The sequence below is a fragment of the Aedes albopictus genome, chromosome 3 (genome assembly GCF_035046485.1).
Source record: "Aedes albopictus strain Foshan chromosome 3, AalbF5, whole genome shotgun sequence".
Classification (NCBI taxonomy): domain Eukaryota; kingdom Metazoa; phylum Arthropoda; class Insecta; order Diptera; family Culicidae; genus Aedes; species Aedes albopictus.
In genome coordinates, this window is record NC_085138.1 from 256,426,448 (window position 1) to 256,448,159 (window position 21,712).

The 21,712-nt window shown below is 39.5% G+C and overlaps 1 protein-coding gene across 15 annotated transcripts in view; it reads left to right on the forward strand.

The window, feature by feature from the left end:
* The window catches only part of LOC109422342 (MAP/microtubule affinity-regulating kinase 3), a 117,326-nt gene that overhangs the window by 13,940 nt on the left and 81,674 nt on the right, over positions 1-21,712 (forward strand). For 13 of the 15 annotated variants that reach the window (XM_062860339.1, XM_062860341.1, XM_062860340.1 and 10 more), the window contains exons 5-7: positions 12,263-12,375; positions 20,478-20,658; positions 21,463-21,712. In XM_062860339.1, coding sequence (XP_062716323.1) covers positions 12,263-12,375; positions 20,478-20,658; positions 21,463-21,712 — 544 coding nt within the window. The remainder of the gene's footprint in view (positions 1-12,262; positions 12,376-20,477; positions 20,659-21,462) is intronic. The other 2 variants (XM_062860344.1, XM_029852361.2) reach the window with 1 other exon arrangement.

Consider the following 21,712-nt stretch of genomic DNA (forward strand, 5'->3'; position numbering starts at 1 on the left):
AGCTGTCAAGAGCTTCCACGGAAGCTTCCAAGAGATTCTACTAAAGTTGCCAAGAGCTTCTAACTGATGCTGCCAAGAGCTTCCACGGAAAATTCCAAGAGCTTCCACGGAATCTTAATAAATAAAGCTTCAATAATGTACTCATATTTGGTTTAAAATCATGAAGGTCACGATTGAAAATTCCCTTCGATTATCTCGCGTGGAACGGCCCACAGTTGTCATTTTTTCTCCCATTTCATCTTCTTACGGACGATCTACCAAAAAATCTACGGAGGAAGTCTACGTCCATCAACTGTTCATTAACCCGCACTTTTTTTTCTCAAACCTCTTACCACTTATTTCACCATTCGAGATCAACTCTGTCTATCCCGCCCCTCGACCAAGTCTCGTTTCTCGTTTCGGTTTCTCTTGATTTTTCTGTCTCTCTCTCTTAGAACCACTATCTTCACGGTAATCTATCACATTTAACAGTTCCGCGCGTCCCAGTGGAGCCCAGTTTTATGGGCTCCGCCCATCAAAGAATAGCACATAAATCATTCTAGCAAATCCGAATGAGGACATCATTCGTGCCACTAGGAGGAACCCTCTACTGCCAGAACAGCATCGCGTCATCATCGATCGCGTAACACTATGTACCTCTCTGTCTTGCTATATACTTTTTAATTGTTGGAAATTTATATCTTTTATAACTTACTTTTAGTGATACTGTTCTAAATGTTTCATCGTTCGTTTTTAGGTTTCTTTAAATTTGTTGGTTTTTGTTTTTTTTTTTTTACTGTTATACCCCACCCTCGTAGTGTCGTTCCCCTTTTTTTGGTATATCTCCACGTTTATATTTTACTTTTTGTTTAAGGAATGCTGTTATCTTCGGATTTTTTTTTTGAATGCAGTTTTGTGATGTTTATTGGAATGATGTTTTTTGTTTTGTTTCGTGACTTGTTGTTGTTGGTCATTCCCATGTAACGTCTCTAGTCAGAATGTATTGCATTAGCTTAGGAGTATTTTAAAGGTTAGGTTTTCGTTATTCAATTGTGTTTAGATAGAAAAAGAGATACATGAACAGTTAATTGGTCAGGTCAGAAGTAAAGTTGCGGTGCTTCAGAAAGGTGTTCTATGACAATTTTCAAATTTCATTAAAAAATTCAAAAATTAACCTTAGAATTGAAGTAAGCAGCAATACTTTCATTAACCACTAATTATTAAACGTTGTGACTAATCGGGAAATTTTCTCAGTTGCATCAGCAAGTAAAGTATGTGCAAAACGTAGAAAATGCCTGACCAATCGGCATTACGTTACCGAACGATGCTTAGACTAATTTAATAGATTCTAATCAGAGATAAAAAATGTCAAGAAAATGTCATTGAAGACATGTCATGAAATTTTTCAGTTAACCATTTCCTGGTAACTTATCAGTTTGTTAGCTAAGCAATAATGCTATAAGTTATCAAAATTTGCATCGCGTCGATGTCGTAGATAAAAAATGTTAACTAGTGACAGTGAAATTGCCAGATAACAAAATAACATGTTCATGACATTTTCCATCCCTGGTCCTAATAATCTATCATTTTTGGTCAAATATAGCACCATCCCCACTGCCTAGTGCCTAGTATAGTAAATAATTTTGCAAATCAAATCAATTTATAACATTCAACAGACAACGGACACCGGGGCCTGTCCATTTCTAGGAATTCCATGAATAAAGAAGCACCGCAATTTTCGCTTATTTTGGTAAACAACAATCTTCTCCTATTCACCGCAGTCAGTCAACACAGCCAGCCAGCATCTCGTTGTTGCTTCAGCTAAGCGCCGGGGTAGAACTTTCTCGAGGAAAATCTCAAATCAAACAGAAAAACCTACAGCAGAACTTATTGCACAGGGTGTCGGGAAATTATTCGTACATACAGTGTCGTTCGATACAGTTGCAACTTTTTCGATTTTTTTTTAATATAAATGATCCAATTTCGGAAGGTTGGATTTTAGCCATTCATGCGAATCGATCCAGCTGATACGATTACCGGCGGAAATCTTTGTGATTTTTACATTTTTTGAAGATTTTTTTCCATTTGTTGTTTCAAGAATTACAATGGTTTTACCAAATCATTGCATTTTTCCCAAATAATTAACAAAACTTAACAACTGTTATTGAAACTACCACTAAACTGCTAATAGATTATTGCAGAATAAAGAAATGAAATGTCTGTGGTAAAAAAGATAACCTAGCTCAATGACATCTTTATCAACATTTTAAACTTTGACAAGACGCAAACGGAGATGGTCAAGTGGCTTGGAGGAAAGAAGCGCCCGTCTAGCGAATTGGGAGTCGTGGGTTCGATTCTTACCGGAGCACGTGGATTTTTTTTTTTCATAATTCAAATATCCTTTTTTTTATTAAACACTTTTTACTGTTTCGTGTATGAATGTCAGTGCAATCAAACGTTGTTATTTCTACTTGGCTTGGTAAGTCTAAGCAAAAATCGAGAAATTGACAAAATACAAAAGTTTGCTCGAAGAACTCTTCCTTAGTCTAGTTGGTTTAAGATTTTGAGATAAATCAAAATTTCAGCTGTATCAGCTCACAAATGGCTGACATTCAATCTTTCAAAGTTTTGTATTCAATATTGAAAAGTTGCAAATTAGTTGACCGATACTGTAGACTTATCGTTATGTTTTGGTAAAATTCTGTAAATTTAGGGAAAATTATCAAATTTTCAGAATTTTTTGCAAAAATTTGATGATTTGAGTTTTTGTACTGTTTTACTAATATCAACGGCGAAATTGTGACCATGTTCATTAGGTATTAAAGTTATGGCAGTTAATTGTACACACTGTAGTACTTTCTTCAGTTCCACCCGTTCTAGTTGCTTAAAGCTGCTTCTAGGCTGGTAGGTAGGCTCTTCCAACATCCCGCGTTTGTTGACTTAGGTAGGAATTGTGTTGTAGGCAGCAGCTGTAGTAGTCTCTGGCTCTGCCTGTGGCAGTCAGTCAGTCTGAAACAACATCAATCCATCATCTCGGGGGTTCGGTAAACAGTCAGTATGTCCAGATAAGTCCTCCTCCCTCTACCTAACTAGCTAAAAGTGAGTGCTGCTAGGTACTATTAGGAAATGGATCTCTCCCCACGTCTTGGTCTCGTTATCAACTGGTCCACTGAAAATCGCGTCGCTTCGCATTCGTTGGAGATTAGGAGACAGGCAGGAGATTGTGTGTGGTGTAGTTGGGAACTAATGCCGAACACGTGCCGCACGTTTTCCGGATTGATTCAACCCAACTGGATCCGGTGTTTGTTCCGGAGAAATAGTTCAGTTTGTAGAACAACAAGAGTAGTATCAGTCACTAGTCTGGAGTCCAGTCTTTCAGGTCGTCCGATCAGGTTCATCGCTAGCAAATGCACCTCGATACCAATACTAACCCAAATAATCTGTATAAACAAGTATATCCCCAAATGAATGCATCCGTTATTTAAAAAATATTCTGATCACAGTACAACACGGTTCTTCAGCTTCAAATTTCACTCTAGATTTCTAGTTTTCATGTGCATCATTTTGTTTGATTTCCATAAATATTATAATGATTTGAGTTGAGATAATAACTTACAGCTACGACCTTGAATTTTAATCTAGTCTAGGTCGATAAATCCTGATCTAGTTGATCATACAAACACAACAGAATATATGGTGTGAATGTTGTGGAGCAGTAGCCCCATAGTATGTTCTTTTTTTCTGACGATAAAATAACAACATCTCTTATGATTTTCTGCTTTTTTTACAATACGAAAATCCAAATATTCTTATACAAATCTAAGGAAACTATGATACTAGGAACAATATGATAAAAATACAAAACGTTGCATTATATTGTAACATGACAATATCGTTTATTGTGGCTACTATACACATCATATGACACTTATGGTTAAGCACCATACGATGTATCGTAAATGAACATTTTCAACATATATAATACATAGAGAAATGGCACCATCTCAGCAGGACTCCTATTTTGTGAACTTTTATGCTTTAACTCAGCCAATTCCGATCCATTGACACAATTTTTGGAATGCAGTTAGATACGTATAGTACACACCTAAAGTACAAAATTGCAAGTCAATTAGTTTGGAATTGACTGAGTTATAGTGAAAAGTGCCCAAAATACCGACCACTGCCGAAGTTGTTCGCTATCCTAGGTCATTACGTACCGTAATAATGTATTTTTTTTAACATTTTACGAACAAACTTCAAGCACACACACACCATACAAATGTTTGTAAATACAGGGGACCTCGAGCAGAGGAAAAAAGCTCAATAATATTGCTTTGTGCATTCAAAATGCAAATATCAAATGCGGTAGCACCAAATGCGGTAAGATTTTCTAACAAGTAACCCGATGTCAGTGGGAGCTTTCGAATCCTAGGTTGGCGGTGATATTGGCTATGGTTGCTACGTTGCCTTTGGTAACATGTGTTACCGCGTTTGAAGCGCATTTGGGCACCGTTTGCATCTTGAACGCACACAGCAATAGCATATTTTGATATGGAGAACGAAAAGTGATATTTGTTTGTTTGAGATAAGAGGTAAAAGTACTGAAAATAATATCTCAATTTTACTCCTGGAACATCATCATCATAGCACATTTAGCTTTTGGTAAGATCTAACCAATAGCAGTGAGATATTTGATTGATCTTTAAATTTCATATTTTGCTATTGGTTAAATGGTTCAAGAAGAAATTTTTGCTATTATTTTCAGTACTTTTACCTCTTATCTCAAACAAACAAATATCACATTTTGATCGTCAGTACTTGCACTCTGCCCGGGATACTCAAAATAACTGGGACAGGTAAAATTTTCACTTTTCAAAAAAATATTCAACTAGCTGTAACTTTTCGAAAAGGGCATCAAATTTTCTCAAATTTTTACTGTAAGTTCATCAATTAGGTGTGTATTAGTGGTCCAATTTTGGAAAAGATCGGGCTATTCTCCACGAAGTTAGGAAGATTCTAGAAAATGGTATAATTATCCTATAGCCAACTTTGAGCTGTTATATCTCCGGATTCAATGAATCGAATGCTAAATATAACATCAATTTATCCAAAACTTCATTATCGTTTCAAAATTCGAGATAGTAATTATAGTTCATTTAAATTTCCTCTAATTGACTTGAATATATTTATGTTTCGAAGGAAAGCAACCAAATGGCCAGCAACAAATTGATTAAGTAATGGGATGCATATGAAAAATAGATAAATTTACTAAAAAAAACATAGAATAAATGAAATCGCTATAACTTTTTTTCTTATTAATAACTTCAAATTAGGTCGAATGTTTTTCAAAGTTCATTATATGAGTCATAAATGATCAAAATTTCATTTTGATTCGGTTCATTGAATCCGGAGATATAACAGCTCAAAGTTGGCTATAGGATAATTATACCATTTTCTAGAATCATCCTAACTTCGTGAAGAATAGCCCGATCTTTTCCAAAATTGGACCACTGATACACACCTAATTGATGAACTTACAGTAAAAATTTGAGAAAATTTGATACCCTTTTCAAAAAGTTACAGCTAGTTGAACATTTTTTTAAAAGTGAAAATTTTACTTGTCTCAGTTATTTTGAGTATCCCCTGTAGAACGCATTATTTTATTACGATGAAATAGTGTTACATCATTGTTACGTATTGTATTTATATGGGATTTTTCATTAACAACAACTTTTTTCTTCCTAATCACGAAGCTTCCCAAAATTCTATCTGGGCTGTCTGCGTGGATAGATGATGCATTCCTTTGAAATATCAGTCCTGATTGCATCCACACATCTCAAGGTGTTCAATGAAAAGCGCCGTTTTAGTTGACTGTATGCCTAGATATTGGGAATCGCGCCACTTGGGCGGTGGCTTCTATTTTCGTCTGTTGTCCGCTATAATTTAGTCTAATTTGAACCAATTGACGCAATTTTTGGAATGCGGTGAGATAGGTATAGTATCTACCCATGTACAACATTTCAAGTCAATTGGTTGAAAATTGACTGAGTTATAGTGGAAAACAGACGAATATAGAAGCCACCGCCTAAGTGGCGCGATACCCTTCATCATAGAGACTTAATAATGGAAATACCGAAACAGATCATTAAAAGCTTCCACTTGAAAAAATAAAAATAAAAACCAGAGTAATTTCTATATTTTTTTTTCTGGCACAATTCTAATTTTTTGCTTTTTTAGTGATAAAGTAAACTTGGCAATTACAGCACTATTTTTCTATCAATTCAAGGGAAATTCAGATTTTCCGGATAATAAACCTGGTTAAAATCGTCAAAGAAATGTGAAAATCGTTGAAACCAAATTGAAACATAAAATGAAATTGAGAATCCAGGATAATTTCGTGTGGAATTTTTCGAATATTCTTAAATTATTTTTTTAGAATTTCTGAAATGTTGGCAACAGTCTTGAAGAGCTCCAATTTCAACTCAAATTCTTCGTAGAATCTTCACAAATGGAAATTTTTGACGATAATTGCAATAGCAATTCTGGAAAATGTGCTCCATGGTTTTGCAATACTAACTATTCAGGAATCAATAAAAAACTTATAGAAAATCGAGCTGTTTTAGATTTTTTAAAAATTTATTTCTGGAAAACGAAAGAAGTCTTTTGAAATTTATATAGGACACATTCTACCGTGACGTTACAACGTTTTGACGCCTTTATGGTCAGAATTTTCACTATAACTCGTAAATTCGTCCCTAAACCCTCAAACATTATTGCATATTCGGAATCCTTGTAAAGTTTCCAATAAATATGATCTGTTGAACGGTTAGTTTTCATCGTCACGGTAAAATGTGTCATTGAATTTCGGTAATTTCAGCAGCAATATGAGAAGAATTACGTCTGAAATTGAAACGGTATTTCCGTCAATGGTACAATTTCAGGATTTCCAGGAGAAATTCCCACAGGATAATGAATATTGAACACGTGAATTGATTTGGTAAATATTCCTCCAGGAAAAATGGATTTCCACAAAATATTTTTCGACAAAATACGTCAGGCAGGAATATTTCTCAACGATTTTCTATTAAATTCTACAATAAAATTTTATTCTCCAATTTTATAGAAATATATAAAATTGCCATCCTAATTTTACTAGAAAAATTTTTAAGACTCCGTTAGATATTTCCTCCATTTGTTTTCCAAAAAAAGTATACAAGAGATTGATGCATGAGTTATTCAAGAAGAACTAAAAATAATGATAAAAACTGATATTTAGGGGTCGTTTACAGAAAATGACCCATATCTTTCAAAATGGAGCAAATAGAACAGAAGTTTGTTCTGGCAAGTTTTCTCATAATGATATTTCCTACAACTTGTCTTTTTTGAAGAAAACAAAAGAAGGTCTAAATAACGGTAATCTCGTAAGAAAATGGTGGAACTGAAAAATGTCATGACATATTTTCCATGACATTTCGTGACGTTATCCAACTTTGCACGAGAGTCACCTTTAATCACCCGAAGGGACTTTTCCCTCTTTCGAAATATAAGTTCAAAATAAATTCCCGCATTTTATGTCCAATGTGAGCGAAAAAAGAAATGCTGCCAGGCTAATGGACTAACAACTAACTAAACAGTTTTTTTTTTCGAAAACATCCCCACAATTAAGAAAAGTGTTCACAAACGTTTAGTTTGCTTATTCTGTAGGCAGTAGAATTTGTTTTCATTCCGTCAATCATGGGCGATTAAAAAGGCTGAGGTGGAGAACTTTAGAGGGTTTCATATAGAATCTCACGAATGAATCTTTAGAAAAAAAATCTCAGAAAAATTGCAAGGGAGATTTATGAAGAAATTTTTGGATGACTTCATGGAGAACCCATAATGGTGAATCCCAAAAGAAATTCCTACGGAAATCCCAGAAGGAATTCCTTCAGGGACAGCTAGGGGACTTACTGACTTCCTGAATCATTTCAGGAGGAATCTCTCAAGGAATTTCTTGAGTAATCTCTAGAGAAACTTCCTAAGAAATGTACAGGAATTCTATGAAAAAATCCAGGAGTAAATGTGGAGGAATATTTAGAGAACTTGTTAGAAAAACCTCTAGGGATTCTAAAAAAATCAATAATGAAGTCTCTAGAAAAGTATTGATAGAACTTCCTAGATGAATTTCTTGAGGAATCCCCAAATAAATTTCGAGAGGAAGCCATAAAGAACTTCTTGGAGGACTCATTGGAAAAAAAAAATTAAAAGAGCTTTGGAATCTTTGCTTTGGATTTCGAGACAGAGAAGCCAAAACTTTACTTGATAACTTAATTTGTAGAATACATTGTTACAAAGGAAATTCCTGGAAAACTTTCTGAAGAAATTCCTAGAGGAATATATGAAGAACCTCTAGTAATCCGAAGAATTCCTACGGAAATCTCTAGAGTAATTCCTTTTAAAAACCACTAGGGAACTCACTGGATACATTTCTGGAGACATCTCCTAAGGAATTTTAAGAACAATCCCTAGAGGCATTCCTTAAGAAATGTCTGTAGGTAACCCTGAAGGAATTCCTAGAGTAAATGTGGAGGAATATTCAGAGAAATTCTTAGAAAATATCCTAGAGTAAATCCATTACGCAATCTCTAGAAGAGTTTTAATAGGATTTCCAAAAGAAGGAATCCCTAAAAGATTTCCGAAAGGAAATCTTAGAAGGAATCTCTTGATGATGAAACAGGGCTTGTTAGTGGAATACCTGTAAGTAAAAAGAAAAGAAAAGAAGGAATCTCTTGTTGTACTCCTAGAGGACTCAATTTCTGGAGGAATTGCCTAAGGAATTTCTCCAAAAGAAACCCTCAGAGGAACCCTATGAGGAATCCATAGAGAAACATTTAGAGAAATCTCTGGAAGAATCCCTTGAGACCCTTAGAGGAAACTATAAAGGAATACCTTGAAATGCTTTTATAGAAATTCCTAGAACAATACATGCAATTCGTTGAATTCCGAGAAGATCCCCTAGGAATTCCAAGATCTCTTATTGAAGATATTTCTGGAGGAGTTTCACGAAGGATTTTTCAAAGAAATTCCTTAAGGAATTATTGAAGAATTATTGTATACATTTCTTGAAGCATCTCGATATAAACATCTAAAGGAATTCCTAAAAAAGTAGCAACTCAATGTCCTAAAAGAATTCCTGGAAATAATCCTGGAGCGATCTTAAGAGGAACTTTTAAAGGAATTCCTAAAAGAATCCAGGAGGAATCTGTTGTGGTCTTCCTAGCAGAAATCTTCGGAAGAATTTCTGGAAAAAAATCTCATTAAAAATTCGACTCTTTCGACTGTTTCCTTCTCAGCAATATTTAGGCCTTCTTGTGAGACAATTCTGAAGTAAATTGTCCAAAAAGTAGGAAATATTGGTCTAGTGAACATTTCCTTTGAAGTTTTCCTCTGGATATTGCTTTTGCAGTTTTCACAACCTCTTTCAAAATTCAAAATTTTTTGATAATTTTTCAAAGAAAATCCTTGAGCAGTTTTTGAAGAATTACTAGACAAATTCTTCGAGGAGTCGTTAAGTTAATACATTAGGATTCTCATTTGGAGTTCCTGGAAGGATCCCAGATAGAGTCTTGGAAAAATCCTAAAGAAAACCTAAAAAAATCTTGAAATAATCTTTTGAGGAAGTTTTGGAGAGTACCGTGAAATATGTAGTGGTATTCCTTGAGAAACCTTGGAGGGATTTCTAAAAAAAAATTACTGAAATAACAATAAAATTGTATGTGATCGAGATATCAGAACTGCCGTGAATCGCATACCTGTCCCATTTGCATAGGAAATCCAGCAAAGATGGGACTGATATGCGATTCACGGCAGAGAAGTTCTCATTAGATCCCAGCCGTATGTTTTCTTCTCAGCATCATTTGAGCCACCTAGTGAGACAATTCTGAAGTAGTAGTTATCAATTTCTCGAAAGAATTCCTTTCGCTTTCGCAATTTTTACTTCTTTTATAATCCTCGAAAACAAATTTCAAGTAATGTTTTTAAACATTCTTCTTCATTCTTCTACATGAACTTTTAAGGGGTTAGGAACTTCAGAATAATCACTGGAGAAACTTTCAAAATTTATCGAGAAAGAAACATTTTTTCCAATAACCTGGAGCATTTTTAAGCTTTTTGGAGAAAATGACAAACATTTGTTTAAGTTTCTAGAAAAATTAAATGCTGCAAAAATCATTAAGTAGTTTACATAAGAACACTCTGGATAATGTGAACTGCTCATTGTGTTTCTTTAGAAAAATATTTCCGGAAATAAAACCTTTGAAGAGCTCAAGAGTAAAACTCTGAAAACTCTAGAACTATTTTCAAACAAACTTTCATCAGAACTTCAAAATATAATTACAAAGATTTTCTTTGGAAAACGTTCGATAATCGTCAAAGTATCTCTAAGTGAATCGTAGGAGTAGCTCTTAGTTATATCCTGGGCCGTTTCTTAGAGAAATTCGTTTAATGATGAACGTTTGGAAAAAAAATATAGTAAAACGGTCGTCACGGTCGCCATGTCAAAGTTCACGGTGTCTATGGTAGCAAAATATTATTATTAAAAAAAAATCAGTATCGCTAAATTACTCACCAAATGACAGCTAAGGGTATCGCTAAGTCACCCACCAAATGACAGCCAAGGATCTATTCTTTCATTTTGTGCCAAGAGCAAAATGTTTTATCGGGGATTATTTTTCCATTTACAATTTGGGTGAAAAGTTCCCAAAAAATTGGTATTTCTTGGAAATTTGTTCTAGAAATCACAGAAACAAAAATGTTCTAGATCCCCGATAGAACTTTTTCTTCTTAGCACTAAATGAAAGAGGAGACCATTAGCTTTCATTGGGTGGATAACATAGCGATCCTGATAATTTTATAATCAAATTCTACAATACCATACCGGTGGTGGTGTCGTGAATGTTGACATGGCGACCGTAACGTCACTCATTAAACAAATATCACTCGATACTGATTTTTTTTCGATATTATTTTTGTCCCAACAGACAGCACCGTGACGTTCTCTGGTTTGCAGGAACTTGTTCAAAATTCGTTTGTAACTGACGACTTTGGATTTTGGAATAAATTCATTGTTTCGAGCGATTACTGAGAACCTTAGAAAAGGTCTCACTTTATTTAGGTTCCCTGGTTAAAATGCTTACGTATATTTACATTTGCAACAGATGTTTAAAACGGAAATTTTTAAGATGGCTGATTATCGATTTGTGAAATACAGTGGTACACAAATTAAAAGATTTCTAGAAATGTTTCCGCAAGAATCTTGTGCATTCCATTAGAATTGCTTATTAAAAGGTATACCGAAAGCATTTACCGAGGAATTACAAAGGGAGCTCAAAATCATTTGAGGGAATTCTGAAGAAAAATAAACGTATCATCTGTTTTCGTCAGTACTGTAAAATGTCATACAATTCACGTGACTAAGATATTTCAATTTCACCGTCTCCAGCCCTTTAAAAAAATCACTATTGAATAGCTTCAGTATGAACTAAAAACATAAGAAAAACGTGTCGATGAAACACCATTTCTTGGCGAAGATTAATCTTCGACTCATTGCTGTAAAATGTCATGAAATTCACTCGAATTTGACATTTGAATATCACTAATATCATTGCATCGCTATTAATATCGATGAAACATCATTTCGTGGCGATGAGTTGATTGGTCTTCATTTATTAAATGTACATAATTTCATTGTATTGCGTATTCTAAATAACTAACAGTTAATGTTAGTTGTGTTTTATTTTATTATTCTTTATATTGTTTTGAAGTTGTTTTAAAATTAAAGATGTACTTTAGCTAGAAAACTTATCGTATAACAGGAAAATTTGTGAGTTATCAGAGGCCAATACTAAACTTCGTTGTTGTACCGTGACAGAATAATCAAACACCATTGAACGTTTCATTCGTTGTAATCATGTTGAATGTTATTCGTTGTTGTTCAATGTTAAAACCAAAACCGAATTGATAACCGAAAAATAACGTATCTAAAATGTTTCGTATTTTTGTTCTTTTCTTTTTATCTCTTATATTTTCGTCACAATCACCACCAACCACCACTACCACCACTGCATCACCAAATATCACCATGATCGACGTGTCAAAATCGAACCAAATCCCAAACAAAAAAAAATCATCATCAAAACTAAAAACTGTATCGTGTGTGTTCACCGTGCCAATCCAACAACGAAACGCGGTGTCCATCACCTCTCATCCGGTCTCTCGCTGTGGAAACGACGTCCGGACACTACAGAAGCGTTAGTCGCGATGGGCTATAATAGGCAAGACATAGAAGAATCATTGACATTCACACGATACGATGATGTATTCGCCACTTACCTACTACTCGGAAGAAAGAGCACCGACGTAAGTTTTTTTTTCCTCTCTAGAGTACCACTTGTCCACTGTAACTGTAATATCGACTGCAACCAGTATCTTTTTGATCAAGTCATATATGCGTGTGTGTAATTTGTGTTTTTGCTGATTTTTATTTTCTGATGTACGATTTTATAATTTTCTTTCGTTATTTGGTGTTTTCCTGATGTGTTTGTTTCGTTTCCATATTTTGAAGTACAGTCATTGCACAATTATGGGTCACTCTGTCACAATTATTAGTCAGTCAGTTCCCCATGCTATTCAAATGGAATTGACCCATAATTGTAGGTGACCCATGATTGTGCTATGACTGTAATTTTTAGTTCTAATTTCAACTTTTTGTAGGTAGGTAGTAATTTTGAAAAAAAAGTACAGTCGGTAACGTTTGACTTTTGAGTTTCTAGAAAATCCCCGTAAATTTGAAAGTGAAAGTTTTGATTCCAGTTTCTGAGCCGCGCTTTTGGAACGAACCCAAACCAAATAATTGAGTTATCATATTCGCCCATTATCATCGAATCGTCATTTGTATTCGTTTTGAACCAGAGACCATCACATTAGTGCTTCGAAACGCTGATTTGCACCGATTTGTACGTAGTTAGTCGGTAGAGATTATTTGAAATTAGAATTAAATTTATACGTTTGGGTTACATTTTGGCGTTGCTGTTGAACGGTTGTTAATAATTTGCATTTAAAAGTTTGAATATTTGATATCAGATGCCTTGGATTTTTGGAGAAATCAAATTCAATACTTGGAACTTTTACAGAAAACATCTACATGGATTCCTCAAAAAATACATAGAGGATTCCCTAGAGAATCTATTAGTAGTATCCTAGTTGTAGGAGTAACTTAAAGAGAAATCTAACGAAAAAATTCTTTAAAAACTCTGTGAGAATTACCAGTAGCACCATTGCCGGAATTCCTTATGATTTCCTGGAAAAATCATAAAGAAATTTCTTAATGACTTCTTAGAGGAATTTCAAAACGAAACCTTGGAGGATTTCCAAGACGAATCTCGATAGGAACTCCAAGATATAATCAGAGAGGATGTTCTTGTGGAATACCTGAAGAAATTCAACGATGAATTCCCAAAGAGGTCTCAGGAAAATTTTCTGGAGAATTTCGTTTAGGAATCCCAGAACAATCTCGGATAAACACGGAATCTCTAGGGCAATATTCGTAATTGTCAGAGAAATCTCTGGATGAATTCCAGGAGGAAGCCTGCAAGGAATTCTTAGCGGAACTCGTGAAGGGTTTTCGGAATAATCGCTAGAGGAGTTCCCATATGAACCTCTGATAAAACCCCTAGTGTGACTCTTGCAGAAATTCCTAGAAAAGTTCCTAGAAAAATCCATGAATGAATTATTAGATTAATCCTTGAAGGCATTTCCAAAAGATAATCCAGGAGAATCCCAAAAGTGGTTTCTGCAATAATTTCTGGAGGGTTTATCAGTTTAATATTTAGTTTTTTTTTTGTAGAAATCCTTGCAAAAACTCCCAGAGAAATTCGCGGAGAAATTACGAATGAAATCCATGAAAAAACTTCCAGAGGAAATCCTGGAAAAATTCTTCAGGAGTTTTTGGAGAAACGCCCATAAGATCACTGACAGGAATTTCCACAGAAACCCCAAGAGTGATCCTTACAAGAAACCCTTGAGAATATCCCAGAGAACTTCCTAATGAAATTACCTGTGAAGTTCCTTGGGAAATTGCCACTTCCTAGATAAATTGTGAAAAAAAACTAAGAGAATCCTTAGAGAATTCTCTGAAAAATTTTATTGAAAAATCCATGCAGCAATTGGCTAGAAAAAAAAACTGTGTAGAAATTTGTAGAGTTTCTAGTAAACTATATAAAGAACTTCTAGTGTAATTTCTCAAGTACAGAAGAAATTCCTTGAATCCTGCTGGAAATTCTAAGAAAAAAATCAGGAGGAGCTACTTGAGGGATTCCTTAAAAAATGCCACTAAAATCTTTGAGAGAATTTCAAAGTCAGCTCCTAGAGGAATCTCTTCAGGAATTTATTTATTTATTTATTTATTTATTTATTTCTTCCAACGTCTTCAACAATGAAGTTGTACAGACTAAATTACTTAATATCTAGTTAATACTTAAATCTAAAAAACACAACATTATAATCGGTATTTACAACATTCAAACAAATTCAATATTACATTCAATAACCAAATTAAATCAACATATAAGTACAACATCACATGACACAAATTATTCACGGTTTCCAAACGTTTCTCTGCCGATGACGAAACTCTCTAAATTTGATTCCATCAGGCCATGTTGACACGCGCAGGGCAGGATCTTTATATTCCCATTTCAGGACAACTTGAAAAGAAATGTAGTCCAAAAGCCTGCAGTCCGTTCGACTCGATACTAGTTTTACAATTCTTTTACAGTCTCCAGTTGATGCGCCTAGACATCGACACACCAACCTTTCGATATCGCTTTCGGTGGTGGCATTGTCGATATTCGATAACAGCAACGAAAAAGAATGATCGTTTGATTCGGCATACAAACACTCATTTAACTCAGGCTGGTCATGGTCAGTAGCATTGGCATTGTCATCAGTTGGTTTACGTTTTATTGAAGCAGGAACAACAGGAGTGGAATGATGCACAGACATATTCGGCGAAAACGATTCGTTCGGGATAAAACGCTGTAGGGTGTCCGCGATGAGAGATACTTGAGATTTCAACTCGGCTATCTCGGTGTGAAGAGTTGTATCATTCGGCGTTTCGGATTTATGATAAGACTGCTTCCATTCAATAAATGCGTGCGAGCAGTCGCCACACATCCACATGAAACCTCGTGATTGCGCCCGAAGATCCTCCTTTCTAACACAAGCACATGATACATGATAGGCTTTTGCACACGGTCCAGCACACACTAGTCCAAGTTCAGTGTATATGACAACTGAACACTTTTTGCACAGAACCAATTCTTCGCCAATTGTAGAACTTTTCTCAGTCATCTTGCAGACGGTAGATTGCAGATTGCGAAATTATTTATTGGGAATTAGTCGGAATAGGAGCTACCTCACAAACGGAACGCGATTCCAGCAATTGTTTCGCCACTATACTTGAGAAAATCACGGATATATTCGGCGGGAATTAATTCGGTGACACAACAGCTCAACACGTCAACAGCTATTACTAAAGACACGGAAGAATTTCTAGAGCAGTTCCTAGGGAAATTTCTGGAGAAATTCTTCGAGGACTCCCCCTCCTGGTGGAACCCAATGCCATGTGTAGTTCATGGAGGAACCTCGGGGCAATTCTCAGAGGGAACCTTGGTAGAAATCCCAAAGGGGGAGGGGGGGATTTCCGGAGGAATCCCTGCGAGTATTCCCAGAGGAATCATTTGGACATTCCCAGGGCAAGCCGTGGAGTAATTTCCAGAAGAGTTCCAGGGAAAATTCACGGAGGAATCCCATGAAGGTATCTCCTGTGGAAATTCCTAGATGAATTTCGAGTGTAAACCTAGAAGATTCTCTGGGGAAATTCCCAGAGGAATCGCTGGGGAAATTCCCAGAAGAATCCCTAGAGGAATTCCCAGAGGAATCCCTGGGAGGGTTCCCAGAGAAATCCCTGGGGAATTCCCAGAGGAATCCCTGAGGTGATTCCCAGAGAAATGCCTGAGGGAAATCTTTCGGAATCTCTGGGAGAATTCCCTGAGGAATTCTTGGGAGAAATTCCAAGGGAATCTCTGGAAGAATTATCAGAGAAATCCCTGGGAGAATCTATGTATACAGAAATCCCTGGGAGAATTTGCAGACGAATCCCGGGGAGGAATTTCTAGAGTAATCTCGCAATTCCAGGAGAAAAACATGGAGGAATTTGCACAGGAATTCCTGGGAGCATTCCCGGAGGAATCTCTGGGAGAATTCCCAGATGAATCTCTGGGGGAATTCCCAGATGAATCTCTGGGAGAATTCCCCGAGGAATCTCTGGGATAATTCCCCGAGGAATCTCTGGGATAATTCCCCGAGGAATCTCTGAGATAATTCCCTGAGGAATCTCTGGGATAATTATCAGAGAAATCCCTGGAAGAATTTCCAGAGGAATCCCGGGAGGTATTCCTAGAGTAATCCCTGCCGGAATTCCCAGAGGAATCCCTGGGGGAATTCCCAGAGAAATCTCTGGGGGATTTCCATGAGAATCCCTGTGAGAATTCCCAGAGGAATCCCTGTGAGAGTTCCCAGAGGAATCCCTGGGAGAATTCCCTGAGGAATTCCTGGGATAGTTCCCAGAGGAATCCCTGGGAGAGTTCCCAGAGGAATACCTGGGAGAGTTCCCAGAGGAATCCCTGGGAGAATTGCCAGAGGAATCCCTGGGAAAATTGTTAGAGGAATCCCTGGGAAAATTCCCGGAGGAATTCCTGGGAGAATTTCCAGAGAAATCTCTAGGATAATTCGCAGAGGAATCCTTGGGAGAGTTCCCAGAGGAATCCCTGGGAGAGTTCCCAGAGGATTCCCTGAGAGAGTTCCCAGAGGAATCGCTGCGAGAGTTCCCAGAGGAATCCCTGGGAGAGCTCCCAGAAGAATCCCTGGGAGAGTTCCCAGAGGAATCCCTGAGAGAGTTCGCACAGGAATCCCTGGGAGAGTTCCCAGAGGAATCCCTGGGAGAGTTCCCAGAGGAATCCCTGGGAGAGTTTCCAGAGAAATCCCTGGGAGAGTTCAAAGAGAAATCCCTGGGAGAGTTCCCAGAGAAATCCCTGGGAGAATTCCCAGAGGAATCCCTGGGAGAGTTCTTAGAGGAATCCCTGGGAGAGTTCCCAGAGGAATCCCTGGGAGAGTTCCCAGAGGAATCCCTGGGAGAGTTCCCAGAGGAATCCCTGGGAGAGTTCCCAGAGGAATCCCTGGGAGAGTTCCCAGAGGAATCCCTGGGAGAGTTCCCAGAGGAATCCCTGGGAGAGTTCCCAGAGGAATCCCTGGGAGAGTTCCCAGAGGAATCCCTGGGAGAGTTCGCAGAGGAATCCCTGGGAGAGTTCCCAGAGGAATCCCTGGGAGAGTTCCCAGAGGAATCCCTGGGAGAGTTCCCAGAGGAATCCCTGGGAGAGTTCCCAGAGGAATCCCTGGGAGAGTTCCCAGAGGAATCCCTGGGAGAGTTCCCAGAGGAATCCCTGGGAGAGTTCCCAGAGGAATCCCTGGGAGAGTTCCCAGAGGAATCCCTGGGAGAGTTCCCAGAGGAATCCCTGGGAGAGTTCCCAGAGGAATCCCTGGGAGAGTTCCCAGAGGAATCCCTGGGAGAGTTCCCAGAGGAATCCCTGGGAGAGTTCCCAGAGGAATCCCTGGGAGAGTTCCCAGAGGAATCCCTGGGAGAGTTCCCAGAGGAATCCCTGGGAGAGTTCCCAGAGGAATCCCTGGGAGAGTTCCCAGAGGAATCCCTGGGAGAGTTCCCAGAGGAATCCCTGGGAGAGTTCCCAGAGGAATCCCTGGGAGAGTTCCCAGAGGAATCCCTGGGAGAGTTCCCAGAGGAATCCCTAGGAGAGTTCCCAGAGGAATCCCTGGGAGAGTTCCCAGAGGAATCCCTGGGAGAGTTCCCAGAGGAATCCCTGGGAGAGTTCCCAGAGGAATCCCTGGGAGAGTTCCCAGAGGAATCCCTGGGAGAGTTCCCAGAGGAATCCCTGGGAGAGTTCCCAGAGGAATCCCTGGGAGAGTTCCCAGAGGAATCCCTGGGAGAGTTCCCAGAGGAATCCCTGGGAGAGTTCCCAGAGGAATCCCTGGGAGAGTTCCCAGAGGAATCCCTGGGAGAGTTCCCAGAGGAATCCCTGGGAGAGTTCCCAGAGGAATCCCTGGGAGAGTTCCCAGAGGAATCCCTGGGAGAGTTCCCAGAGGAATCCCTGGGAGAGTTCCCAGAGGAATCCCTGGGAGAGTTCCCAGAGGAATCCCTGGGAGAGTTCCCAGAGGAATCCCTGGGAGAGTTCCCAGAGGAATCCCTGGGAGAGTTCCCAGAGGAATCCCTGGGAGAGTTCCCAGAGGAATCCCTGGGAGAGTTCCCAGAGGAATCCCTGGGAGAGTTCCCAGAGGAATCCCTGGGAGAGTTCCCAGAGGAATCCCTGGGAGAGTTCCCAGAGGAATCCCTGAGGATTCCATGGGAGAGTTCCCAGAGGAATCCCCGGGGAGAGTTCCCAGAGGAATCCCCCGGGAGAGTTCCCAGAGGAATGCCTGGGAGAGTTCCCAGAGGAATCCCTGGGAGAGTTCCCAGAGGAATCCCTGGGAGAGTTCGCGGAGGAATCCCTGGGAGAATTGTCAGAGGAATCCCTGGGATAATTGCCAGAGGAATTCCTGGGAGAATTTCCAGAGGAATCCCTGGGATAATTCGCAGAGGAATCCCTGGGATAATTCGCAGAGGAATCCCTGGGAGAGTTCCCAGAGGAATACCTGGGAGAATTCCCAGAGGAATACCTGGGAGAATTCCCAGAGGAATCCCTGGGAGAATTGCCAGAGGAATCCCTGGGAGCGTTCCCAGAGGAATCCCTGGGAGAGTTCCCAGAGGAATCCCTGGGAGAGTTCCCAGAGGAATCCCTGGGAGAGTTCCCAGAGGAATCCCTGGGAGAGTTCCCAGAGGAATCCCTGGGAGGGTTCCCAGAGGAATCCCTGGGAGAGTTCCCAGAGGAATCCCTGGGAGAGTTCCCAGAGGAATCCCTGGGAGAGTTCCCAGAGGAATCCCTGGGAGAGTTCCCAGAGGAATCCCTGGGAGAGTTCCCAGAGGAATCCCTGGGAGAGTTCCCAGAGGAATCCCTGGGAGAGTTCCCAGAGGAATCCCTGGGAGAGTTCCCAGAGGAATCCCTGGGAGAGTTCCCAGAGGAATCCCTGGGAGAGTTCCCAGAGGAATCCCTGGGAAGTTCTCAGAGGAATCCCTGGGAGAGTTCCCAGAGGAATGCCTGGGAGAATTCCCAGAGGAACCCCTGGGAGAATTCCCAGAGGAATCCCTGTGAGAGTTCCTAGAGGAATCTCCAGGAGAGTTCCCAGAGGAATCCCTGGGAGAGTTCCCAGAGGAATCCCTGGGAGAGTTCCCAGAGGAATCCTTGGGAGAATTCTCAGAAGAATTCCTGTTAGATATCGTAACAAAATTACTATTGGTAATCACACCAGCAGTTCCCAACCCAACCGAAATACATTACAAATCGCATTATATATTTATGAACGTATAACAGACTCTTATATGAGTTTTTATATGTACCTGTACGACTTTATTCATTCCATAGAATACCCATTAGAAATCCCATTGAAATTTATATCGGGTTAATAGCATACTTCTCCGAGCATCAGGATGTTCTGAAAACATTCGGAATGTTCTTACCAAAATCATACATTTCCAATCGCAGTATGTACGTATATCATACTTTGACCCGAGTGTATATCTCGCGCTTAGTATCATACGGGCGTATCTACAATGATCGATTTCTCTTCATCGATTTTCTCTTCGGATTATTACGGGATATACGTTCAATATTCGGATGATCTCTCGGTGTATTTGGATAAAGGACGACTAGGGCTAGCATCTACATCAACAAAAACAACCGAAAATTATTTGCCGTCCAAGTTATTAACCAAAGAGACAATCGATAAAGAGAAATCGATCATTGTAGATACGCCTGTATGATACTAAGCGCGAGATATATGCATATGTACGAATTTACAACGTGAATTATTACTTTTATGCTATGAGAAGAGGCATAATAATATGAAGTATTAATCATTATATTATAAAGTATTACAAGTTATGATGTTAAAACTTATTGCGATTTAATTCAGTATTAATATGACATAATCTATACATGTGAGTTTTTGATTTCATGTTCGTTCAAAACTTTCGAAAGCATGTTTTAATGAATTTGGGTCATTCGCTTTTTTTTAAAAGCTATTGAACTTCTCACGTGTAAGTTATGCAACCCAGCGTCCAACCGTTCAACAGCCAAAAGAGTTAATTCAGTTTATAGTCGCTTACAAATAGGCTTATACTTTTGTTGGTTTGACTTCGTTTTCTTTTCTGTTCTGCACCTGGGATCATCTGCCCTAATCGTTCGAAACTAATCCAATTTCTTTTCTCTCCGTACCAACAACAACATCGCCAACAGCCGGAGTCCGACGGCTCCCGGTCCGGATCGTCTCTGTCGCTACGTAATATCGCCGGCAACGAGGGTGCCGCCACCGGCAGCTCCCAAGTGCAAAGTCCCACCCATCGAGGCGTGCACCGAAGTATATCGGCTTCGAGCACCAAACCGGGCCGAAGGGCCTCGAGTGGCGGTGAAACCTTACGTAAGTACATCCTAGGCAGCGCCGGCGGATAGAGTACGAAGCTTCCGATGCTACCGATTCCCCTGCTGTACTGTAGAAAACACTTCCATTTAGGCGCGCGATTTGGATTAGCTTACCATCATCATCAGCAGTACACACACTCACAATACAAATGGGATGACGTAGCGGTAGACGAGTACAAACCTACATACATATACACATACGTAGTGGCTAACACTGAACCCTCTATTTACTAATCACCTCTCGAGTTTTATCGGCAACTAGCGAAAAACCGGAGAAAACCTGCAAAAATACAGGTGCAAACACCAAACGCTCAAAGCAAACCGGAAGTTTGGGATCGGTGCTGTGCCGGTCGTGTAGAACTTCCCGGTTGTGCTGTAACAACGCACGGTGGGCCGGAAACTGATGAAAACCTCAAAATCTGTTGAAAAAGAAAAGTTGATTACTGTTTCAGCATATTCGTTCTCCGTTATCAATACTTTCTTCGCGGACTTAATTTTCTCCCTCAAATTTTCATCTATTAATCAATTGACCTGATGTGCGGAGTTACTTTACCAGGTATCAGTAAGTCGGCTCCAAGTTTTTATCAGCTTCCACCCACCCGTGCTGCGCTTCGATTTCGGAGTTATTCTATCTGCTCCCTGCTAACCGTATCCCAGGCCCCCAAAATCCCCATCCCCCGCAGGCGGCAGAAGTCGCCGCCGATAAAAAAAACGGGAAAATGTGTAAAATTTGACCCCTGGTTACTAACCCCTCCTCCCAAACGCTGCTCCGGGCTTGACAGTATTATCGGGGAAAATTTAGAGATCTTCCAACGCTTCATTACAGGTGTCGGACCGACGGCGGCGGTGGCCGCAGCGGCAGCAGCAGCCGGCGGTGGTGGCGGCGGCGGCGGAGGCGGTGGCGGTGGCAGCAGTGCCACCGGTGCCAACTCGGCGGCGGCCGGCGGTGCATCGGCGGCCAGCGGAGCCGGTGCCGCAGCGGTCAACAACACCGCCCTCAGTAATAATCACAGCTCAGGGGCCAGCAGTGGCACCTCGGAACGGACATCAGT